The 26,451-nt window shown below is 49.1% G+C and overlaps 1 protein-coding gene across 1 annotated transcript in view; it reads right to left on the bottom strand.

The window, feature by feature from the left end:
- Positions 1 to 26,451, bottom strand: part of ASTN2 (astrotactin 2) — a 935,497-nt gene that overhangs the window by 288,536 nt on the left and 620,510 nt on the right. Inside the window, exon 14 of the mRNA XM_075324083.1 lies at positions 6,370 to 6,474. Coding sequence (XP_075180198.1) covers positions 6,370 to 6,474 — 105 coding nt within the window. The remainder of the gene's footprint in view (positions 1 to 6,369; positions 6,475 to 26,451) is intronic.

The following is a 26,451-nucleotide window of genomic DNA, read 5'->3' as shown; positions in this document are numbered from 1 at the left end:
CACATTTTTCAGGTTACATTAGTCTGATGTGAATAGTTTAAAAGATGAACCAAAAATAATGTTAAAAAATTAATTTAATATAAATGACAAAAAACATATATATATATATATATATATATATATATATATGTGTGTGTGTGTATATATATACACATGTATATACTGAATGTATGTATATATATATATATATATATATATATATATATATAGCGTGTGTGTGTGTGTATATATATATGTATATGTGTATATATGAAAAAATTTGGGCACCCCTATTAATGTTAACCTTTTTTCTTTATAACAATTTGGGTTTTTGCAACAGCTATTTCAGTTTCATATATCTAATAACTGATGGACTGAGGAATATTTCTGGATTGAAATGAGGTTTATTGTACTAACAGAAAATGTGCAATCCACATTTAAACAAAATTTTACCTGTGCAAAAGTATGGGCACCTCAACATAAAAGTGACATTAATATTTTGTAGCTCCTCCTTTTGCAAAAATAACAGCCTCTAGTCACTTCCTGTAGCTTTTAATGAGTTCCTGGATCCTGGATGAAGGTATATTTGACCATTCCTGTTTACAAAACAATTCCAGTTCAGTTAACCCCTTAGTGACGGAGCTAATTTTCACCTTAATGACCAGACCAAATTTTGCAATTCTGACCAGTGTCACTTTATAAGGTTATAACTCTAGAACGCTTCAACGGATCCCGGTGATTCTGAGATTGTTTTTTCGTCACATATTGGACTTCATGTTAGTACCAAATTTAGGACAATATTTTTTGCGTTTATTTATGAAAAAAATTGAATATTGGCAAAAATTTTGAAAATTTTGCAATTTTCAACTTTTGAATTTTTATACCGTTAAACCAGAGATTTCTGTGACACAAAATAGTTAATAAATAACATTTCCCACTTATCTACTTTACATCAGACCAATTTTGGAAACAAAATTTTTTTTTGTTAGGAAGTTAGAGGGGTTCAAAGTTTATCAGCGATTTCTCATTTTTACATCAAAATTTACAAAACCATTTTTTTAGGGACCACATCACATTTGAAGTGACTTTGAGAGGCCTAGATGATAGAAAATACCCAAAAGTGACACCATTCTAAAAACTGCACCCCCCAAAGTACTCAAAACCACGTTCAAGAAGTTTATTAACCCTTCAGGTGCTTCACATGAACAAAAGCAATGTGGAATGAAAAAAAGCAAAAATTAAATTTTACCTAAAAATGTTGCTCTAACCCAAATTTATTCACTTTTAGAAGAAATAACACAACAAAATGGACCCCAAAACTTGTTCCCCACTTTCTTATGAGCACGCCGATACCCCACATGTGATCAGAAACCTCTGTTTGGACAAATGGGAGGGCTCGGAACAGAAGGAGCAATATTTGAATTTTGGAAAGCAAATTTGGCTGAAATAGATTGCGGGCACCATGTTGCATTTACAGGTCCGCTAAGGTACCTAAACAGAAGAAATCCCTCACAAGTGACACCATTTTGGAAACTAGACCCCTCAAGGATTCTATCTAGGGGTATAGTGAGCATTTTAGATCCACAGGTACTTCACAGATTTTGTTAACGTTACGTTGTCATATTGAAAATTTTAATAATTTTCTCAAAAATGTTGCTTTAGCATCAATTTTCTCACTTTTTCAAGAGGTAATTCCAAAAATTTGACCTCAAGGTTTGTTAACCACTTTTTTATGAGCGCGGTGATACCTCACATGTGGTCTGAAACCTTTGTTTGGACAAATGGGAGGGCTTGGAACGAAAGGGGCAATATTTGAATTTTGGAAAGGAAATTTGGCTGAAAAAGATTGCGGGCACCATGTCACATTTGGAGGACCCCTAAGGTACCTAAACAGCAGAAACCCCGCACAAGTGACCCCATTTTGGAAACTAGGCCCCTCAAGGAATTTATCTAGATGTTTGGTGAGTACCCTGAACCCCCAGGTGCTTCACAGAATTTTATAACGTTGAGCCATGAAAAAAAAAAAATAAAATTTTACCACAAAATTGTTATTTCAACCAGGTAGCTTTTTTTTTTACAAGAGTAAAAGGAAAATATTCAGCATAACATTTATTGTGCAATTTCTCCTGAGTTTGGCGATACCTTATATGTGGTGGAAATCAACTGTTTGGGTGCACAGCAGGGCTCGGAAGGGAAATAGTGCCATTTGACTGCAAAATTGGCTGGAATCAATAGCGGACGCCAGGTTGCATTTGGAGAGCCCCTGAGGTGCCTAAACAGTGGCTGTCCCCCACAAGTGACTCCATTCTGGAAACAAGACACCTCAAGGCTTTTATCTAGGTGTATAGTGAGCAGTTTAAATCCACGAATACTTCACAGATTTTGATAAGCTTAGGTTGCCATATTGAAAATTTTCATTTTTTTCACAAAAATGTTGCTTCAGCATCAAATTTCTCACTTTTTCAAGAGACAACAACAAACCGTGGACCCAACAGGTTGTTATCCAATGTCTTATGAGCACAGGGATACCCCACATGTGGCCAAAAACCTCTGTTTGGATAAATGGGAGGGCTTGGAATGGAAGGAGCACCATTTGAATTCTGGAAAAGTTGAGATAAATTGCGGGCACCATGTCACATTTGCAGGGCCCCTTGGGTACCTATACATTAGAAACCCCCCACAAGTGACTCCATTTTGGAAACTGGATTTTATTCAGGAGTATAGTAGCATTTTGAATCCACAGGTACTTCACAAAAATGTTGCTGTAGCAACAAATGTCTCACTTTTAGGCTATGTGGCCATGATCCAGCGACACGGCGTCTAGTACACAGTATCAGCCTCCTGCAGAGATGTGAGTGTTGTCCACGGGAGAACGCAGCTGCCCATGCCCACGATTTGGGTTCAGGCCGCTGTGGAGCTCTATGCTACCTGTAGAGAACACTCATCTCCGCAGCATAAATTGACATGCTGAGGCTCGGGAAGCTGCCGCCACAGGTCGGTTTATGCTGCGGAGAAGAGAAGTACATTGGGCAAGCACATTGGGCATGGGATTTCTAAAAATCCTTCCACTGTGCTTCTACTGCACAATGCAGCGTTATGGACGCAGGGAAAACACTCTGCGCCCAAAACGCTGCAAATCCCGATTGTGGGCGCACAGCCTAAAATGCTACAATGGATGAATGGATAGATGTCAAACAAATATAACGTCCCACCCCCTGCATATTCTAAGCTGGCGCCCTTTAGTGCCTTTCATGTGGCACTAAAGGGTGCCTAGCCTTGTATTTAGCCCCCCAAAAAATTAATAATTAAAATAAACGACGTGGGGTCCCCCCTATTTTTGATAGCCAGCTAGGGTAAAGCAGACAGCTGTAGCCTGCAAACCACAGCTGACAGCTTCACCTTGGCTGGTGATCAATTTGGAGGGCTCCCCAGGCGTTTTTTAAAAAAAAAAAAAAAACGTGGGGTCCCCCCAAATTAGATCACCAGCCAAGGTGAAGCAGACAGCTGGGGTCTGGTATTCTCAGGGTGGGAAGAGCCATGGTTATTGGACTCTTCCCAGCCTAAAAATAGCAGGCCGCAGCCGCCCCAGAAGTGGCGCATCCATTAGATGCGCCAATCCTGGCGCTTCGCTCCAGCTCATCCCGTGCCCTGGTGCGGTGGCAGACGGGGTAATATATGGGGTTGATACCAGCTGTAATGTCACCTGGCATCAAGCCCTGGGGTTAGTGATGTCACGGCATCTGAACAGATACCCGACATCACTAACCCAGTCAAGAAATAGAAAAAAATAAAGACAAAAAAAAAATTTATTTGAAAAAAAACTCCCCGAAACATTCCTCTTTTACCAATTTATTGTAAATAAATAAATTTCGGTCGCTGTAATCCATTTTTGAGGTCCCACGCCGTCTCTGGATCTTCTAGAATATGGGGGGCACGTTCAGGGAACGTATCCCCCATTTTCTGGAAGAGCAAGCTCTCCATGAGCAGTGTGGGTGCAGTAATCTGAGAATACTGCACTCACACTGCCCCGGTCCAACCTAGGGCAGAGTGACCTGCAGTAACCTCATTCTAGAATATGAGGGGCACGCTCACAGAACGTACCCCCCATTTTCTAGAACAGCAGGCTCTCCATGTGAGGAGTGTGTCTGCAGATTACTGCACTCACCCTCCCCCGGTCCACAGTGGAGCAGCCTACTGCAGCAGCGACGTCAGCGTCCCTGCTTGCAGGGATCCAGCTGACAGCCGCTGTCTGCGCATGCGCCGCCAGCATTCAAGAGAAGGAGGCGGCGTGATCGCGGGGCCGGAGCACCAGCAGCCAGGTAACGTATGACCGGGGGCTGGAGGGGGTGACGGGGGGTGACAGGGGGACCTGGGGACAACTTTCTGCCGCATGTGACGTGTCACATGCGGCAGAAAGAGTAGGATGAATGCGGCCGCCATTTTCCACGCTCCGGAGGGGAGAGGGGGGAGGCGGCTCTGGAGAACCGGAGGGGGCTCCGGGGACCAGAGATCTCCGGTGTACCGGAGGAGGGGTCAGGGGGAGGACATTTCCCTCCAATCTGAAATGTTTGATCATTTCAGATCGGAGGGAAATGAATGCAGAGCCGACGGCGGCGGCAGTTTTCAGCGCGCGTCGGCGCCATCTTGGATTTTCCGGAGGGGGGGTAGGGGTGGTGGGGGGACTCTCCGGTACCGGGGGCTTTGGGGGCACTAGAGGATTATATTTATTTCTCATCTGACATGTTTGATCACGTCAGATGAGAAATAAATCAACTTTACCGGCCATTTTTTTTTTTAATGTTGTCGCCGGTATACGGTGTATACCGGCGATCGCATTAACGGGGTCCAAAAAAAACACCCCGATTCATAATCTTGGGGGTCTCAGCTACCTCCGGTAGCTGAAACCCCCGAGATTTTTCGTCACTGGGGGGCGCTACAAGCTTTTTCCGGCCTGACGTCTCAAGACGTCGGAACAGAATAAGTACCCTGTTTTTCCGACGTCTTGAGACGTTAGGCCGTCGCTATGGGGTTAAGTTTGATGGTTGCCGAGCATGGACAGCACGCTTCAAATCATCCCACAGATTTTCAATGATATTCAGGTCTGGGGACTGGGATGGCCATTCCTGAATATTGTAATTGTTCCTCTGCATGAATGCCTGAGTAGATTTGGAGCGGTGTTTTGGATCATTGTCTTGCTGAAATATCCATCCCCTGCGTAACTTCAACTTTGTCACTGATTCTTGCACATTATTGTCAAGTATCTGCTGATACTGAGTTGAATCCATGCGACCCTCAACTTTAACAAGATTCCCGGTGCCGGCATTGGCCACACAACCCCAAAGCATGATGGAACCTCCACCAAATTTTACTGTGGGTAGCAAGTGCTTTTCTTGGAATGCCGTGTTTTTTTGCCTCCATGCATAACGCCTTTTTGTATGACCAAACAACTCAAACTTTGTTTCATCAGTCCACAGGACCTTCTTCCAAAATGTAACTGGCTTGTCCAAATGTGCTTTTGCATACCTCAGGCGACTCTGTTTGTGGCGTACTTGCAGAAACGGCTTCTTTCGCATCACTCTCCCATACAGCTTCTCCTTGTGCAACGTGTGCTGTATTGTTGACCGATGCACAGTGACACCATCTGCAGCAAGATGATGCTGCAGGTCTTTGGAGGTGGTCTGTGGATTGTCCTTGAATGTTCTCACCATTCTTCTTCTCTGCCTTTCTGATATTTTTCTTGGCCTGCCACTTTTGGGCTTAACAAGAACTGTACCTGTGTTCTTCCATTTCCTTACTATGTTCCTCACAGTGGAAACTGACAGTTTAAATCTCTGAGACAACTTTTTGTATCCTTCCCCTGAACAACTATGTTGAATAATCTTTGTTTTCAGATCATTTGAGAGTTGTTTTGAGGAGCCCATGATGCCACTCTTCATAGGAGATTCAAATAGGAGAACAACTTGCAAGTGGCCACCTTAAATACCTTTTCTCATGATTGGATACACCTGCCTATGAAGTTCAAAGCTCAATGAGGTTACAAAACCAATTTAGTGCTTTTATTAAGTCAGTAAAAAGTAGTTAGGAGTGTTCAAATCAAGAAATTGATAAGGATGCCCATACTTTTGCACCGGTCAAATTTTGTTTAAATGCGGGTTGCACATTTTCTGTTAGTACAATAAACCTCATTTCAATCCAGAAATATTCCTCAGTCCATCAGTTATTAGATATATGAAACTGAATTAGCTGCTGCAAAAACACAAATTGTTATAAAGAAAAAAGGTTAACATTAATAGGGGTGCCTAAACTTTTTCATATGACTGTATATATATAAAAATTAAGTTCTTTTAAGTAAAACTTTGTGGAAACAATAATCAAATGAAAAGAACTCACCTGTAGACAATGAAATTGAGTTGAGCTTCACTTTGTAAAGGTTGCTGCGCACTCTCCATTGCTGCACCACGGGATATCCCATTGCTTCATTATATCTCACTTCACCTAATGATAGTAAGTAGGAGTGTCAGAACATTATAATTACACAGCACTTTACTCTTTTGAAGTTATATGAATGGCGAATGGGGTTTTCTTTACACTCGTGCACAAATACTGAAAGAAGGTGCTGAATGCTACTTTTGTGCCTCACAGTTGAGCATATACAGTACTGATATAGCCACTGGTGGACACAGACAGAAGAGGACCCTTGTGCAAAATCAATATATGGGCCCCTAGTAGTTCAAAGGTTTAGCATAATGCACAATGCCACCTGTTTTGGAGGTAGCATTGGGCTCCCTCACCTGTTGGGTCCCAAGTTGCACCAATGATATGTGCGCACATGGATAGAGCAGCAGCCAACATGACAGCAGCACCGCTCCTACAATGTATGTGGACAAGACCGGTGAGACTACACAAGTACTCTAGAGTGCTTTTACCGTAGGGTGACAGTCGTCATGTTGGCAGCTGCAACATCTGAGGCTCAGTAGGCCATGCCACACAAGACAACTTTCAAAGTATGCAACTTTATTCTTGCATCATCAATTCAAAAAATAATAGAAATGTAGCTCGAACCTAAACAGGTTGTCCAGGACTATTTTTTTACTATGTGCCTAAGAACTAACAGGAAGGTAGTTGCAAACTACCTGCCTGTTTTGTTTGGTGCCTATCTCTGCCGGCACAGAGAGATCACAGACTGTTTCTGCCAATGATTCTGTAATTTCTGTTGACGTCTCGTCAACAGAGTCACTGTTTCTCTTCACTCTACTGTTGAGATGTGATGATGGTATTGCGCTGCCTAAATGCAGGGCGCAGGCTATCAATCAGCATGATGTCGGCAGTCACACTTTAGTCACAAAGTCGCGCAGAGGAGCAGGAGCTACTCTGTTGACATAAAGCAGCAGAATCGCCAGCAGGAACTTTCATACAGCTACAACATTTGGTGGCCATCAACTTTTTACTAAGTTTCGTTCAACTGACTATAGGACATGACAATCTTAGAAGAGGCACATGGCACATCTAACTGTGTTAATGGGTGCAATGGTAGGGTCCAGATCCGTAACTATAAGCAAATAACCATGCTCTCCAAAGGGAACTGTGAGACGTTTATTAATTCCAAAAAATTCAAGACAGTAAATGAAATGAAGACATTTTGGTCAGTTAGACCTTCTTCAGTACACGTGTTAGAGGTATACATATTGTGAGGGATTCTGGCAGTAACATAAGTGAACATACAGGTATAATCACTGAGTGTGTGGCATCCCTGAGGCTTCAGTCGCCACAGGGTACTGCTCCTCACTTAGATTGCGGTACTTATCCTGGGTACTGAGGAGGTCGGTGCTGGTTCCACATCCAAACATTCCAGAAATACACAGCAGGTTGCCCTCCCCACTGGGGACTGGGCTAGGGTAGGGTCTTAAGGTTGCCACCAAACACTGGGACTTCCACCCACTAGTGACAGGAACTCGGTGATGGCAGGAGCAGCCAGTGGGGGAGAGACAGGAGAAGAATTACACAAGAAGGGAGTCGTGCCCGGACACAGGTTGGGGAAGGAAGCAAGGGAGCTTACCGGTGGAAGCTGTGGGATACAGGAGTAAATTCGGTCACCAAGGGGAGAGCTTAGTTGCTCCCTCGGGACCGGCACAGTTCAGGGTATGGAGCCCTAGGGTGGAGAATATTTTAAGTTGTGCCACCAGAATCCATTGGGCAGGGGGATTCCATGTCCTTCCGGCCACCACTAGATCCCGGAGCACAGTAGCATCATAGAGCTCAGTATCATGATCTCGGTCAGGCCCTGAACGGACTCGTGCTGCCTGCAGATGGGACGGGAGCTTTAACACCGAACAGGGGTCCTCAAGCACTTCAGGTCAAGGGGATCCACACAGAAAGTGCAAGAAGTAAGGGCCCACAATCTCCAATACCGGTGGTGATCTCCAAGTTATCTGGGATCGTCTGGGGCCCATCACTGCAAAGACCGACACTCCAAGGGTGACAACCGGACTGAGTAAAAAAACCTGGAACCACAATCACTGTATCAGCCCATCATTGCCGGCGTTGTTGCCCCGTGCTCCAGCGCCAATGGCCACTACTACCCCTATCATCCTCCATGGGGCCTAGCTCTACCTGTGGGGAGCTGAACCATCCCGGCTTCGACACCATCCATCCCAGAGGACAGTACCAGCAGCAGCGGCTAATCCCTGGCCGCACACCACAGGTGGCGTCACGAGACAACCACTACTCCAAACATCCTCAACCCTTTCATCCTCCCTCCTCATCATCCCGCCATCATCCTCCTCCACTTCAATCACCTTTTTTTGCACACCTCGGGGTCACGAAGCCGGGCAGGGCCCCTCGTGACAACCCCTGATCCATCACCGGCCCGGTGATGAGTATCCCCCCCAGACTCCGTGGGGTGCTCCAAGTGTATTTGACTCGCCCACCCCAGGGCTATGGGACACCCGGTGCCGGGCTGGACTAGTCCGGTGGTAGTCAGTGGTGGCTGAGCCCGGCTCCGTGGCCCTGGTGGGTGTCAATAGAATATGTGGCTTGCTTGTTAATGGTTGTGTTTGTGACGCCACCTGTGGTCTGCGGCTATTGAGCCGCCGCTGCTGTGTAAGGCCTCCGGGGTGATGAAGTGGCAGCAATGGTGGTACTGCTCCCCACAGGTGGAGCGGTGCCCCGGGACACAGTTGGTGCTCGTGGAAGTCTATGGTGTTGTGTGACTAACACGGTGCAGGGCCGACAAGCAATGAAAGAAACAGGCACAAACGGTAGTCTCTTTACCTTCTCCTCTTTTACTCGGCAGAAGTTTAGTCCAGGGAGACCGTCACAGATGGTACAGATGATCCGGCCGGCCTGGAGGTGCCTGGGGTGATCTTTGGCCAGTTGAGTATGAGGCCTACTCCTTAATCTTTCTTTGTTGTTTTAGGACACTGCACTTTGGGTTTGCAATTGCCCTCCTGCTGCTGGGACTGGTGGTTCGTCCCTTTTTCTGTGGGGTAGACTGCGCAGGCCCTCTCTGGTGCTTCTCTGCTGGAGTCCACACCGGGCCCTTGGGATGCAGCTGTACCCTCAGTTTACTTTCTGGGCCAGGGGGCTTGCAGCTCTCCTGCCCTCCGGATTCAGCTACCAGGGATGGATTTTATGCCCTGGCAACTACAGACTCCGATGTCCGAGTCTCTGCTGTGCCTCGCTGCTCCCCTTGCTTCACTGGGCCAAGCTATCCCAGCTCTAGGCCCCAGTTTCACAAGGCAGCACTACTCTGCGTCTGTCCTCTTTCACTCCTGTCTCCAGACTAACCACCACTTCCTCCCTTCAGCCAGACTTAAGGAATGCTCCCTGAAGTTCCAGGTTCAGAGCTCCCTCTGCTGGCCGGAGGGAGAACTGTGTTGGGTGTTAACTTACTGGCCAATAGATCTCCCAATTACCTCCAGGCTCAGCATTAACCCTTTGGGAGGGCAATGCTGTTGTGGCGACCAGGTCCTGGGGCGCCACACTCCCCCTTAGTTAAATTCAGTACTCCCGGACTGTAGAAACAAACATGACATGTTAGAACATTTCATCCCATTATGGGAGGCGCAAATACTTTAACGTTACAAACTTAAACATTACTATAAGAGTCCAGTGTGGCTCCCTGCCGGGTGTCCATTACACTGCTCCATGGGGGACCCGCCGCGATCAAACCCCCAACGTAGGCTCTGGGCGTGCGTCAGAGCATTGATGACCCCACTCTATGCACGCCGGACGGGTTTTTCTTCAGGGGTGTTGAGCACACTGGTGCTAACTATGAACAATTTAGGTGTTGGCCACCCATAGTCCAGTGGCCCAATTGTCCATTTTCGCAATTAAAGGAAAAGAAAAACATTTTGTACTCAACATTACAGACATTTTGCATAACTATGTACATTCTAATAAGTACTCCTTCTTTTTCCCTTATACAGTTGACTCTCTATACCTTGGAGGGGGTTGTCCCCGAGTGCTGCGTTGGGACCTGCGTAGCTCTGATGTTTGCCCCTGACTACTTGGTGTGTCTTCTACCTCAGCACTACAGGTGGGCCTAACCCCGATAGGTAAGCGTGATGGTTGCCTATGTGGTCTAAGAGTCGCCAAGGGTATGACAGGTTCACCACTGACAGGGGGTTGATCCTCCTGTTCCACTGCTGGCGTGTCATCTCGTGTGGGAGCGGACGGTTCTTTAGGTGGATCCGGAATCTTTTCTGTTTCTGGCTCGACCAACTGCGGAAACGTCAAAACTGGTACCACTATAGCATTGTTTATTCGGGTCCAAATTTGGGGGAATTTTCCAAGGATGGTTTGGATCATCTCCCCCTCTTTCTCTTGACTTTGGGGACTTCCTTGTACTTCTTCCATTTCTCTTTGGATTCTGCACCGTTCAGGGCACGCTTTCAGGCGGTCTCGAGAAATTGCTTGATAGGTCTTGCCTTCATCCTTGCTTATGAGGCATACCTTACTATTGTCAAAGTTGGAGGGGATAATGGTGTAGGGCTCGTTTTCCCACTGATCATCCAATTTATGCATCCTCCGCTTCTTCTTGAGGACTTGTTCTCCAGGTGCTAAGGGAGTTGCTGGGGCTGTTTGATTGTAATGCTGCTCTTGTCTCGTTCTTGCTTGAGACAGGCTCCTCTCTACGCATTCCTGGACCTTACGGTACCGCTGCTGCCGTTCTGTATCCCAATCCTCTATTTCTTGAACCGCCTCAGGCGACACAGTCCCCATCTCAAAGTCTACAGGCAACTTGCCAGGTCTGGCTCGCATCAGGTAAGCGGGGCTGCAGTTGGTCGAATTTACTGGTTATACTGGTTTACTGGGATATGGTTGTACAGGTCTACCAGATCTGGCAACTTCTCCAGCCATTGGTTCCTTTCTTCCAGAGGTAGGGTCTTCAGCATATCAATAACCACATGGTTCATTTTCTCGCACAGTCCATTGGTTTGGGGGTGGTACGGTGTGGTTCGGATTTTCTTACAGCCGTACATGTTACAGAACTCTTGGAACACTTCGGCCTCGAATGCAGGACCTTGATCAGTCAGTACCCTTTCCGGATAACCGTGAGGTCGACAAAAGGATGCCTGGAACGCTCTAGCTGCTGTTCTGGCTGTCTGGTCCTTCACAGGCACTACTACCAGGAAACGAGAGTAATGGTCCACAATGGTGAGGGCGTACACATAGCCTGACCGGCTTGGTGTTAACTTCACGTGGTCCAGGGCCACCAACTCCAGGGGCTGCTTCGTGACAATTGGCTGTAGGGGAGACCTTTGGCTGGCATCATCCTTCCGCCTCAGGTTACACGGGCCACAGTCTCGGCACCACTTCTCGATCATCTTTCTCATGTGCACCCAATAGAACCGATCACGGAGTAGGGCCTCCAACTTCTTCCACCCGAAGTGTCCTGCGTTATCATGATAAGCTGCTAGGACCATTGGAGCATCCCTCTGCGGAACCACTATCTGCCAGACAAGTTCATTTGTTCGCCAGTTGACATATCTCTTGCAGAGCTTGCCTTGGTAGGTGAACAGTCGTCCCCTCTCTTTCCACAACTGCTGGGCTTCTTCCGGAGCATCTGGGCCAAGATGAGTCTCAGCTTGTGCTAGCTTTTCTTTGACCAATCGCACAGCCGGGTCACCGTTCTGTGTCTCTTCCCAATTATGGTGGAGTAATGGGTTAACCGAGACCTCGTGTTGGCTCGAGCGCTTCACTCCCACAGCATGCTCACACTGGGAAACACCCTGATGATGGAAAGCCGGTAACTCTATCTCTTCGAGTTCATCCAGGTCTTCTCCAGATACGGGTAAGTGAGGCATTCTGGACAGCGCATCAGCATTGTTATTCTTCTTGCCAGCCCGATACTTGATGGTAAAGTCAAAGTTAGACAGCCGGGCCATCCATCGCTGTTCCAATGCACCTAACTTGGCTGTTGCCAGGTGTGTCAACGGATTGTTGTCCGTGAAGATGGTGAACTTGGCCGACGCCAGATAGTGCTTGAAGCGTTCAGTCACTGCCCAAACAATAGCGAGGAACTCCAGCTTGAAGGAACTGTAGTTTTCTGGATTCCTTTCTGTGGGCCGAAGCTTCCTACTGGCGTACGCTATCACCCTCTCTCTGCCTCCCTGTACCTGGGACAGAACTGCTCCCAGTCCCACGTTGCTGGCATCTGTGTACAGTACAAACGGCTGGCTGTAGTCAGGGTAGGCCAGAATCTCTTCTCCCGTGAGAGCCCCTTTCAGCCGGACAAAGGATGTTTCTAGTTGGCTGCTCCATTCAAATGGAGGGCTCTGCTTCTTAGCCTGCTTTGGCTGGCCCACCAGGAGATCTTGAAGGGGCGCTGCTACCTTGGTGAAACCATCAATGAACCTTCGGTAGTAGCCCACCAGCCCAAGGAACTGCCGCACCTCCTTTACCGTGGTGGGTCTTGGCCAGTCCTTGATTACGGTGACTTTCTCCGGATCAGGTGCCACACCTTCTGCGCTGACCACATGACCCAGGTACTGTACCTTTGGCTTCAAGAGGTGACACTTGGACGGCTTTATCTTCAGGCCATATTTCGACAAGGACTCAAACACTTCTGCTAAGTGCCTCAGGTGGTCTTCATAAGTCTTGGAGTAGACTATGACGTCATCCAGGTACAATAGCACGGTTTCAAAGTTGTGGTGGCCCAAGCAGCACTCCATCAACCTTTAGAATGTCCCTGGGGCGTTGCAGAGCCCGAATGGCATACAGTTGAACTCACAGAGGCCCATTGGTGTCGTGAATGCAGTCTTCTCCTTGTCCGCCTCTGCCACGGGAACCTGCCAATACCCACTGGTGAGATCCAAGGTGGAGAAATAGTTAGCTGACTTTAAGGCTGTTAGTGACTCCTCTATTCTGGGCAGTGGATAAGCATCTTTATGTGTAATGCGGTTAATTTGCCTGTAATCTACGCACATTCTCATTCTACCATCTTTTTTCTTTACGAGCACTAGGGGAGCTGCCCAGGGGCTACAACTATCTCTGATAACCCCAGCCTCCTTCATTTCCCGCAACATTTCTTTGGCACGCTGATACTGTGCGGGGGGCACAGGACTGTATCTCTCTTTAATGGGATGATGATCACCCGTGGGGATTTGATGTTTAACCCCTTTCACTTGCCCAAAATCTAGGGGGTGTTTGCTGAAGACCCGCTCGTACTCCTGTACCACCCGGTAAACCCCATGCTTTTGGTGTGAGGGGGTGGAGTCGGTGCCCACATGTAATTTTTGACACCAGTCTTCCAGCTGCCCCTTGGAGCCATTGTCTTCCGCCTGGTCGGACGGGATCAAGGGTTCCACTGCTTTGATGGTATTGTTGCTGACAGTGTACAGTTTTGCTACAGTGGCGTACCGGGGCAATTTGGCCTCCTCCTCCCCACAATTCAGGACACGGACGGGCACTCTCCCCTTGCGGACGTCTGCTACCCCTCTGGCTACCAGGACTCCCGGCCTACTGTCTGAATACACCGGTTCTACCAAGGCATGGTAATCCTGACCCTTGAGGCCTATTGCTGCCCGACACCATATCAACATTTCACTTCTTGGGGGTATTGCAATGGGGAGGGGGTCACTTACCCTCACACTGCCAATTTCTCCTCCGGCCAGCTCTACCTGCTGCCTCCTCATCAGGGCTCTGATCTCCCTCTGCAAGGCACGCTGCTGCCCGGAGCTGGCGGTTTCAGACGCCTGTTGCAACAAAATTATCACTTCGGCAATACAATTTTCTATCACATTTGTACCAATGGTTAGCAGTGGTTCAGATTCTTTGCGATCAATATCTACAATTATCATCCCCTGACATGGCAATTCTACCCGCCCCACTTTAATGGTTACTTCTTTGTACCCAATTTGGGGTAAGGGCTGACCATTACTGGCCACAATTGTTAAATCATCATCTGGGCCATGGTCAATGTCTGAATCAGCCCAATATCTTTTGTACAGTTTGTAGGGGATGGTTGTTACCTGGGACCCCGTATCCAGGAGGGCATTCAAAGGGATCCCATCCAGCACAATAGGAAGGACCGGGCGTCCTCCCACATACTTGCTGCGGCTGGGGGTCGAGCCGGGCTTCCTCACACCTGGGGATTGGCTCCTGGCTCCAGGCTCGGCCCATTTAAAGGACAGCGTCGTGCAATGTGGCCCGCCTGGCTGCAGCGGCGGCAGATCGGTTGTCCCGTTGAATCATACCGGTCTGTGTCTCTGCCTCGGGTCGGCGGAATCCTCCTCTGTTGCATCCAGGGGACGTCATCTGGGCTGGAGGCCAACTCGAGTCTTGCAGGCGATGGGGTCACTTGTAGAGACTGCACGGTCTTGGCCAGGGCTGCTACAGTCTTGGTCAGCTCCTGGACCTGCTGTCTGAGCTCTGCAGTGGGGTCCTTATCCAGGGACTGCGCCTCAGCCCCTGCAGCGGCTCGGGTTGCAGGCACCACCCCGGGGTACGTGATAGCAAGAGGCCGGAGGGGTACTGGGTCACTCGGTGTAGATTCTCTCAGTACCCGGATGGCCTGGTCCTTAAACTTTGCAAAGTCCAGAGCAGGGTTCTGCAGGACCATGATACGCAGCTGGGTCCTGTGGGCATCTGACAGGAGCCCCTCTATGAACTGCTCAGTTAGGAGTTTGTGTTCTTCACGTACACTCTCTGGGTCCACCTGTTTAACTGCTTTCAGGGCCTCCTGCAAGTTTAAGGCATAGTCCCTTATGCTGTCTGTGGCCCGTTGCTTGCACCCAAAGAATCTCATCTTTATCTCTGCTGCGGTGCGGGTGTCAAAAGTACTCTTTAGCTTGGCCAATATCTGGGTTACTGTCCCTTTATCTGTATCAGGCCAGGACTTCACTTCACGCTGGGCTGCGCCGGCTAGCTGTCCCATTAATATGCCCACCTTCTGGCTCTCAGTCAGAGGATACACCCGGAACAAGCTGTGCAGGCTTTCCCTGAAGTCACTCAAGGTATGGGACTCCCCGGAGTACTGCGGTAGCCATTCTGCTCCCGGGATGTACGGCATTGTGATCGGCATTACCGGCGCTGCAGCGGGGGCTGGGGCGACGGCGACTGGGATTGCTTCGGCTGGTGCTGCGGCGTCTCGGGCTATGGCAGCCACCTGCTCTCCCTCTGAGTCGGACATCTTCTTCCCCCTTAGTGAACCTTACCAGGCTCCGTTCACGTTTCAAATTTCCTTCTGGGTCGCGCGGGGTTAACAGCGCTCTGCTCTGATGGCGCGCTCCCTTCGCGCTCTTTGTCAGGCACGCCCCCCTTCTTCCTGCGCTCAGCGAGGCTAATGGCGGCGGCAGTTTTCAAACAATGAAACACGTAGTAACACAGTCTTTTAATTGCAATTCTTCAGGCGCACAGTACCCGGTGGGACCGGGCACGAAATCCTGTTCGTGACGCCAAATTTGACTCGCCCACCCCAGGGCTATGGGACACCCGGTGCCGGGCTGGACTAGTCCGGTGGTAGTCAGTGGTGGCTGGGCCCGGCTCCGTGGCCCTGGTGGGTGTCAGTAGAATATGTGGCTTGCTTGTTAATGGTTGTGTTTGTGACGCCACCTGTGGTCTGCGGCTATTGAGCCGCCGCTGCTGTGTAAGGCCTCCGGGGTGATGAAGTGGCAGCAATGGTGGTACTGCTCCCCACAGGTGGAGCGGTGCCCCGGGACACAGTTGGTGCTCGTGGAAGTCTATGGTGTTGTGTGACTAACACGGTGCAGGGCCGACAAGCAATGAAAGAAACAGGCACAAACGGTAGTCTCTTTACCTTCTCCTCTTTTACTCGGCAGAAGTTTAGTCCAGGGAGACCGTCACAGATGGTACAGATGATCCGGCCGGCCTGGAGGTGCCTGGGGTGATCTTTGGCCAGTTGAGTATGAGGCCTACTCCTTAATCTTTCTTTGTTGTTTTAGGACACTGCACTTTGGGTTTGCAATTGCCCTCCTGCTGCTGGGACTGGTGGTTCGTCCCTTTTTCTGTGGGGTAGACTGCGCAGGCCCTCTCTGGTGCTTCTCTGCTGGAGTCCACACCGGGCCCTTGGGATGCAGCTGTACCCTCAGTTTACTTTCTGGGCCAGGGGGCTTGCAGCTCTCCTGCCCTCCGGATTCAGCTACCAGGGATGGATTTTATGCCCTGGCAACTACAGACTCCGATGTCCGAGTCTCTGCTGTGCCTCGCTGCTCCCCTTGCTTCACTGGGCCAAGCTATCCCAGCTCTAGGCCCCAGTTTCACAAGGCAGCACTACTCTGCGTCTGTCCTCTTTCACTCCTGTCTCCAGACTAACCACCACTTCCTCCCTTCAGCCAGACTTAAGGAATGCTCCCTGAAGTTCCAGGTTCAGAGCTCCCCCTGCTGGCCGGAGGGAGAACTGTGTTGGGTGTTAACTTACTGGCCAATAGATCTCCCAATTACCTCCAGGCTCAGCATTAACCCTTTGGGAGGGCAATGCTGTTGTGGCGACCAGGTCCTGGGGCGCCACATATTCAGCAACAAGCTGGAGGTGTATAGATTGTATGGGACACTGGCAATCTAATATATAAAGCTGAATGTGTGTATGTGTGTATGTATGTGTGTGTGTGTGTGTGTGTGTGTGTGTGTGTGTGTATGTATGTATGTCCAGGATTTGCATCTGCAGCATCACAGCTACAGCCACAAAATTTTGCACACTCACCCTTCTGGACCCCGAGAGCGTCATAGGCTATGTTTTGAGGGGAAATTTTCACCCCACACTTTACAGTTATTCACCAAAAAACCTGCCTCCATTAAAGCGAATGGAGCTGGGAGTCACAGTGCAGCCAGAATTTCAGAAGAATGCGCAGCCACGCCCTTATATGGAATGTTGGCGTGTCACAATGCAGCCAGGGAAAGAGACAGACACAGACAGGGAAAGAGGCAGACACAGACAGGGTAAGAGACAGACACAAAGAGACAGACACAGACAAAGAGACAGACTGACAGGGAAAGAGACAGGGAAAGAGAGGGAAAGAGAGAGACAGGTTAAGAGACAGAAACAGACAAAGAGACAGACTGACATGGAAAGAGACAGGGAAAGAGAGAGAGACAGGTTAAGAGACAGACACAGGGAAACAGACAGACAGGGAAAGAGACAGACAGGGAAAGAGAGGGAAAGAGACAGACAGGGAAAGAGACAGACAGGGAAAGTGACAGATAGATAGACAGACAGGGAAAGAGATAGATAGACAGACAGGGAAAGAGATTGAGACAGACGGACAAAGAGACAGACAGGAAAAGAGACAGACAGACAAAGAGATAGAGAGACAGACAGAGAGATATATACAGAGGGAGAGACAGACAGAGAATGGGAGAGAAACAGAGAGACCGTTACTATCCCGGGCAGCGTCGAGTGCTATGTTGTGAGGCGAAATTTTAACCCCGCGCATTCCAATTTACCAATCAATTTTCCCCTATCTACATAATGGGGAAAAAGTGAAACGAAAAATGTTGGGGGCAAATTGACAGCTGCCAGATGTGAACAAGGCGGACTTAAAGAATGAGAGCGATGGCACCAAAGAGTATATACCGTACAGTTGCTAAGGTGGGGCCCCGACATGGGATACTCACCACACTCGGGCATATGAACACACACACAAAATGCGCCACACACTACCATGTACTTGAACACATATACTACCCTCAGCACACATTTCACCAATTACATTTTTATCTATTTGTTTTGTGGTTTTTGTGTGCAGAATACATTTTTGCTAATACATTCTATTTTGTGAACAGCAGTTATTAACCCGGGCGAAGCCGGGTAGTACAGCTAGTATTATATAAAGTGGTGTCCACCACTTGCAAGGAGTGTGCACACGCCTTCATTTCATTTACTGGATTCAATTTTTTGGAATTAATAAACATATCACAGTTCACTTTGGAGTGCATGGTTATTTGCTTATTGGACATGAGAGTCCTAGAGTGATCAACAAGATTCCCACTTCCCTGGACCAATCTCCAGTCTTGTTCTCTATGGCAGCCAGACAAGGACTGTCGTCACTCCTGAAGCTAACATCCTTAGCGTGGTATCCGGGGCTCCGCTGGTGTTTACTAGGCCTTACGACATCCTGATGTTGCATAAATCCCATGTCATGCATGGTACAGATCCACGTTTAAGGATCACTATTTGTTTGGACTCCATAGACACGTCCAACAAGCAATCTGGTTCCTGTAAGTAGCCCTGTTCTGTGGGGTGTCTGTGTTTTTTTTCATCTCTGCTTTTGGCACGTTAGGAGTTAATGCCTTCTGGAGCAGTGGCTGGCTTCTCAGTGAACCAGGTTTGCTAATCACCATTTCCAGAGGTCTCCTCCTACTTAAAGGAGTTGTCCGACATTAGCTTACCAAAAAATGTTGAGTTTATCTGTGCTGTATTGTCATATAAAACACTCCTACATTGTTATTTTTTGTTTTCTAACTTTTGTTCCTCTTGAATTATGACTTTATTCTCTGCAGTTCTTTGTTTACATTCAGCACAAGCAAACTGACCACTTCCTGTGCTAAACCTCAGTCAGAGCTGTCACCGCCCGGCCTCACTGTCCAGCCCCGCCCCCTGCCCGGCCTCAGTGCCCCGCCCCCTGCCCGGCCTCAGTGTCCAGCCCCGCCCCCTGCCAGCCCCGCCCTCTGCACACACATTCCCTGTCAGTATTCTGCTCCAGCACCTGAGCTGTTATCACTCTAGCATTGGAAATAACAGCCCCACATCAGGCTCTGAACCACAGACACACATACACGGCGCTCTGTACCGACACCCCCCATTGTTTTGCACCGACCCCCCCCCCTCACCATCGTTCTGTACCGAACCCTACTCCCATAGGGAACACATGTAGGCTACATTCACATGACCGTTCCGTTTTTGCGGTTCGCAAAAAACGGTCCATTTTTTCACGGATGCATCCGTGTGTCATCGTGTGCCTTCCGTTTTTTTTGCGGGCAGAGACAGAGAGATAGAGGGATGAATGAATGAATAGAGGGATAGATAGAGAGATGATAGATAGATAGGTAGAGGGATAGATAGATAGAGGGATAGATAGAGAGATGATAGATAGGTAGAGGGATAGATAGAGAGATGATAGATAGATAGATAGGTAGAGGGATAGATGGATAGAGAGAGAGAGCGATAGAGAGATAGGTAGAGGGATATATAGATAGATAGATAGAGATATGATAGATAGGTAGAGGAATAGATAGATGAGAAAGACAAATATAATGTCCCACTCCCCCTGCATATTCTGAGCTGGCACCCTTTTGTGACTTTCATAGGGCACTAAAGGGTGCTTAGCCTTGTATTTAGCTAAAAAATAAATAATTAAAAAAAAAATGACGTGGGGTTCCCCCTATTTTTGTAGCCAGCTAGGGTAAAGCAGACAGCTGCAGCCTGCAGACCACAGCTGGCAGCTTCACCTTGGCTGGTAATCCAAAACAGAGGGCACCCGACACTGTTATTTTACATTAAATAAATAATTTAAAAGAAAAAACATGGGGTCCCCCCTAAATTGGATCACCAGCCAAGGTAAAGAGGACAGCTGTGGTCTGGTATTCTCAGACTAGGGAGGTCCACTGTTATTGGACACTCCCCAGCCTAAAAATAGCAGGCCACAGCCACCCCAGAAGTGGCACATTTATTAGATGTGCCAATCCTGGCGCTTTGCCCCAACTCATCCCGTGCCCTGGTGCAGTGGCAAACGGGGTAATATATGGGGTTGATGTCATATGTGTAATTTCACCTGGCATCAGGCCCTGGGGTTCGTGATGTCAGGTGTCTATCACCAACCCAGTCAGTAATAAAAAAAAAATAAAATAGGCAACAAAAAAGGTTTTATTTGAAAAACTCTCCTCAAAACATTCCCTCTTTCACCAATTTATTGAAAAGAAAAACAAATCCGGGTCCGGCGTAATCCAATAAAGGGGGTCCCATGACGATCCATACCATAGTCAATGTCCCAGTCAATGAAGAACAGAATGTTCCCCATTGGCTGGGAGAGCAATGCAGTGACCTGAGCTAACATCAATAGGTCAGCCCAGGTCACTGCAGGGGATAACAAGTGCTGCTGTTAGGAGGATAGCGAGGTACATTACCTGCTGTGATCGCTGCACTCCTGATAGCAGAGCTGTCATTGACTTCTATGCCCGCCACGTTCTCAGCAGTATCACTCATGACGTCACCGCTAGTGACGTGAGAACGCAGCGAGCATAGAAGGCAGTGACAGCGAAGATCGTCACAGCAGGTAATGATCTCATCTAACCTCCGGACAGCAGCGCTCGTCATCCCCGCAGCTGCCCGCATTGCAATGTGAGAAGCTGCTGATACTGCAGTGCACTCCTGCAGTATCAGCACTCTGGGGCTGGAGCGGGACACAGACCGCACGGGCACTCCTGCTATCCTGAGCAGGGGGCCCGCTGCTGGCGGTGACACCATGGGCGGGGAGAGTACGGGGTGCGGGGGAATGTGTGGGAGAGTGCAGGGAAGGGGACGGAGACTCCACGCACTGTACCCGCCCAGCAGGGCGGCAACAAGCTGTTAACAGATTTGCACGTCAACATGGTCCTGCCCATGTTGACATGAAATGGCCGGAAGCAGCAAAATCGCGGCAGGAGCAGTCACATGACCGCACTGAGCCGGGGGAGAGGGGAAGGTAAGTGGTCACTATCTACTTACCTGCCCCAATGTAGCCCAATAGGGTAATAATAAAAAAAGTCAAAATAAGCCTGATAACCCCTTTAAGTCTGGTGAGTTTTCTGTATCATCGCCGAAGATATCGTTGCACTCCGTGGATGTGTGGTGACCTATTCCATTGAGCGTGTCAAGCTTTCCTCCACGTCGTCTGTTGTATCGCCGAAGATAGTCTATGCTTGCAGTGGTGAAATCCTGGCGTCCGAGGCAGTACTCTGTTTGGTGACCAGCGAATCGTTGTTTGCTCGGTTCAAGAGTTAATAGACCGAAAACTAATTACTCTAAAAACAATTTTTATTTATAAATATTAAAATTATAAGTTCAAGCTATATCTCATTGTATGTAGCTATAACGGTCAGTGAACACACATCCAGTCGTGCAGAGCTAGATATATATACTCTAAAGGGATATCAGACTAGGGAAATTAAGGATAGCCCAGTGAGGTTCTTTTTTTTGATAGAAATTGTAATATCAACTGAGATGTTAAAAAATGGCCAGGTCATAGATCCCTAGTCCTTCACCTTCCTGGCAGCGGAGGTAAACACCATAATGTTTCGGGCGCCCCCGCTCCTCGTCGGCTATCCCTAGTAGGCCCTAGAACTGCCTGTGTGTCAATAATTGACCTAAAGCCCAGAAAGTGTGGTTAGTGCTGAAGTCAGGATTATTCAATCACACTAGGTGCATAGTCAATATGCTGATTAGTATTAAGTATGTTAGTTGGTCATAGGGGAAATCCCCATACAGAGTAGTTGTAAAAAATGCTCCCCTCAGATGCACTCTAATAGGTGAGAGGGAGTACACAGGTAGCTGTCAAAAATCCGTTACCCAGTGCAGATGACCAACTGCATTAAAGTGGACCTGTAAGAATTAAATCCCAGTAGGGTAAACTTAACTTGCTGGAGAACAACCTCACAGAAGATTCCCGACGCGTTTCCCCCACTTTGTTCGGGGTTCATCAGGGGATGTTACCATCTCATGACAATGCACATAATCCAGGTCACCTTTAAGTTTTCAGTGTCCTGCCAAAGGATCCCTCAGAGACTGTAAATGGTAGTCGGATGGTCCTCCTGTTAATGCAGAATGGACCTCAGCACCTCACCCTGTCAGTATCGGGCTGAATAGGATCGGTTCAAGAGTTCCCTGGTGTGAAATACTCCTACCCATTTTTGATTTATTCCCTCCGGAGTTGTTTTGTTTCTCCTCTGTATTTGCGATGTGAGTGTGTCTCAGTTCTATCCCCTTGTCTGTGTCTTTGGGAGGTTGTTACTTGGTGTCCTGCCTGTCCTTTCCTGGGCTTGGTGGTTCGGGGAGAGGTATTAAGATAAGGCCGGACAGGAGTGAGGGCTTAGGGTGGTTACCTGGACCTCCCTACCATCAAGGATACCTCCAGGGTCAGGATGAGTGCAGGGCCCACATTCTTATGGCCAGCTTAGCACCCCTTGACATCCTAAGCCTCATGCACCATGATGATCATCACAACGTCATGTAATCACCCAAGGAACCAAGGATGCCAGGCTAAAGGATGCTTTACACGCTGCGACATCGCTAACGATACATCGTCGGAGTCACGTCATTAGTGACGCACATCTGGCGCCGTTAGCAACATCGTAGCGTGTGACACCAAGGAGCGACGATCAACGATCGCAAAAACGTCAAAAATCGTTGATCGTTGACATGTTGCTCCTTTTCATAATATCGTTGGTGGTGCATGCCATTCCTGCAATGTCACAGATTGCTATGCGTCCACCGGCAATGAGGAAGGAAGAAGGTGGGCGGCATGTTCCAGCCGCTCATCTCCGCCCCTCCTCTGCTATTGGGCGGCCGCTTAGTGACGCCGCAGTGACATCACTATGACGCCGAACGCACCTCCCCCTTGAAGGAGAGATTGTTCGGCGGTCACAGCGACGTCGCTGAAAAGGTATGTGCGTGTGACGCTGCCGTAGTAATAATGTTCGCTACGGCAGTGATCACCAAATGTCGCACGAACGACGGGGGCGGGTGTTGTGAATGTCAGTTATGCTGTTGCTGCTGTGAGGCTCCCTCTTGTGGCCAGGACTGGTTTGGACAGAGACCAGGTTTGTTGGAGCAATGGGCATTTCCATTGCTAACTCTCTGCCTATTTAAACCTTGGTCTGTTAGCAGGCTGAGCCGGTTGTCATTTGTTCCTTGGTTTTCCAGTCTTCTCATCTTGCTCCAGACCACATCTACCCCAGTTAAGTGCTTGGTTCTTTCTTATGTTGTTTTGTTCTTGTTGCTCTTATCTGGGTTTGTCATTTTCTGTGGTTATTGTCAGTTTATTTGTATGCAGAAATCTTCCCTCTCAGTTGCTTAGCTGGGAAGCTCCCTGCAGCTATTTTTGGAGTATTGCTCCTATAAATCCATGTGTTTCTTGCTTCTTGAATTTGTAATGGTTTCTGCTTTCTGTTCATTGGTATGGCAAGAGCGCCTGATATAGGACAGAGTACAGATCTAGTGATCTGAGGACTTTTTGTACTATCAGATATTTGGATTTTTGTAGGGTTTTTCTCTAAACCACCATCAGCCTCTTTCCTATCCTTTCCTATTTAGTAAATGGGGCCTCACCTTTGCTAAACCTATCATCTATCTGTGTATTGTGTTTTCCTATATCACCGCAGTCTTTGAATGTGGGGGGCTTACTATACCTTTGCGGTCTATTTCTGAGGCAGAGAGTTATTCATCTTTCCTTCCTTTAGGATAGCTAGTTCTCCGGCTGGGTTCGCGGTGTATAGGATGTTAGTTCACCCCTCAGCTACTTCTAGTGTTCATGGTTAGTAAGGGGATGGTGGCCAGATTAGTTGCCAATGCTCTTGTCACCTTTTTGCCAATGATTTATGGTGATCTTCCGTGGGTCCGGATCATAACAGGTGGGTGCTATCGCGCACGACATTGCTAGTGTGCTGCCCCCGTTCCAGCAGCTGGTGATGCACGGATCCGGATCTACAGTATGTCTCGAGGGGTTCTCCGGACCCGTGGGTCGCGCGGACACTGCGAATGAAAAGGGGACGTATTTATACGGGATTGGTTGTAAAATGTCTGTGACACCACCCACTGTGTGTGATGAGATGTAGCACCACCACTGCCGTTGCGGGGCTTCCGGGGATGTTGGGCTGGCAGCTGGATGTTAACCCCTCTGTGGGCAGGGATGGATGTCCCTGAGTCCAGTGTCTCTAAGGGCGCTACATTCCCCCTTGGTTGAATACAGACCATCCGCGGGCTGTCCGACCACCACCATTTATTTACGAATATAAAACAAATTTACAATTATAATAACATATTTACAATTTCTTCTCTTACGGGAGGCACATATCTTAAACGTTGCACATTTAAATGGAACGGGACGGACCGGGCCACCTTCTTGTTGCTCCCACCCAAACAAACCTGACCCTGGTGCCACCTCTAAGAACTGGTTGGCAGCCCTTTTCCCAAGTCCAGGAACGGGTCCGCGAGACGCCCACACAGGCCGGGTAAAAAGTTCCTTACCCGGCAGCCCTTGTCATGGGTTCCCAAGTCCGGGTACCCCTGGCTTGGAGGTAAGTCACTGGTTTTGGTGGTGACTGGGCCTCGGCCGACTCCACCACAGACCCTTCCTCCAATCTGCCTCTCTAGTGGCTGCCGAGAGCAAGAAAGGTAGCCATGAATTATTTACAAGGCCCAATAGTTTTTAGGTTGGCTTTCCAGTCCAAAGCCATGGTGCATGAACTGTAAAAACTTGTAACGGGGTTAACTGTAACTGGGGTAGCCGGGAACCACTACCTTAACAACTTTCTTGGCTTGAAGATGGCGTAGAGGGGTGGAGGCACACCTTCTCATCCCTCTTCCCCCACTTTTTCACGTTGAGGGTGAATCACCCCCTCTCTCCGCAGTGCCGGGTATAGGAGACCAGCTCTCCTGGCTCCATGTCACGATCCGCGTGACCTGTAGGCAAATGAGGGGCCACATCCCTCTGGGATACAAAAATCTCGGCTTCCAGGCCCGGCTCATAAATAAAGCCCCATCCCTTCTGGGGGTTAAAGTGCCGGACCTGTCCTTGGAACGTCGGGCCCCGCACCCAGAAAGTTGCCTGCCGGAGGTTATCCTTCTCCCGGATTGTCCTGTTCAGTACTTCGGCCTTCCACTTTTCCCTGGTCGCGATCTCCGTCTTCAGCTGCTGCCGCTCCCAATACGGAGTACGGGTTCCGCACTCTGCTTCCTCCTCCTCAGGGGCTTGGACCATCCGGACGCCCTCACTGCCGGCTACGACTGGGCTCAAGTGAAGTGGAAGAGGGCTCCGTTGATCCGTGGCCTGCTCTGCCGCCCTGCAGGAGCATCCCGGCTGCGCCTCAGCCGGGACCGTGTACTGGGGAGCAGCCCGCGTCTTTGCTGACTTCTGGTCGGGCGTCGCCTCTGCTGCGGCCGGGCGGATTGCCGGGGCCGACGTCATCGAGTGCGCTGCCTTCTCCAGGATCAGGGATGATGTCATCTCTGGTGCAGCCGGGCTCGGGGCCGGAGGTGATGTCTTCCGGGCTTTCGTGGGGCTGTTACGGGTGCCGGAGCAGTGTTGTGCTCATGGCCCGAGGGCGCCATTGCTGGGCCTTCGCAGGCAGATGGAATGGATACCACTGCCGTGGCTTGTGGCAGCTGACCAAGTGAGGCACCAGCTACAGGTACGGGCAGCGAGGGAGGCGGCGTGGCGGACGGGGGCAGACCGAGCTCCTCAGCCTGTTGGGCCGGTCCCGGTGGGACATAGGGGCGTGGGTCGCTTACCCTCTCCTCCGAGGTCATCTCCACTTCGCGAGCCCGGACAACTGCAGCCAGTTCCTGCATCTCGGCCATCCATCTTTTTAGTAGAAAGTTGACCTGGGCCTGGATTCTTCGGCACATCTGTTCTGTCTGGGCTTCCACCCAGTCGGCAGTTCCAGGGGCAAATCCTTCCATCTTCGGGTTACCGGACCGGTCAGACATCCTCTCGAGTTGGTGTCCAGGAATGGAAGATGGCAGAGTCCTGGTGTCCCTGCCTCTTATTTCCTCGGCTCACATGCCGCTATTCTCACCCGACCCCCCTGATTTTTTCGGGAGCAGTTTTTTGATGCGGCTTGCTAGTTTCGATTCCGGCCTCAGGGTTTTCCTTCCGGCCTTGTTCCCAGGGGGCGGGGCTTCAGCTTCGCGCCCTTTCTCAGAGATGAAGACGCTGGGTTGTTGTTGTTTTCGCGCCCAAAAATGGTGGCAAAGATGGCGGTTTTCAAAAATTTTGCAGCGGAGCACCACTGACAGTCCAGAACAAGGTGCACTTTCAC

The sequence above is a fragment of the Anomaloglossus baeobatrachus genome, chromosome 9 (genome assembly GCF_048569485.1).
Source record: "Anomaloglossus baeobatrachus isolate aAnoBae1 chromosome 9, aAnoBae1.hap1, whole genome shotgun sequence".
In the NCBI taxonomy this organism is placed as follows: Eukaryota; Metazoa; Chordata; class Amphibia; order Anura; family Aromobatidae; genus Anomaloglossus; species Anomaloglossus baeobatrachus.
Note: the sequence above shows the minus strand (reverse complement) of the source record. Positions and strands in the feature narration are given on the sequence as shown.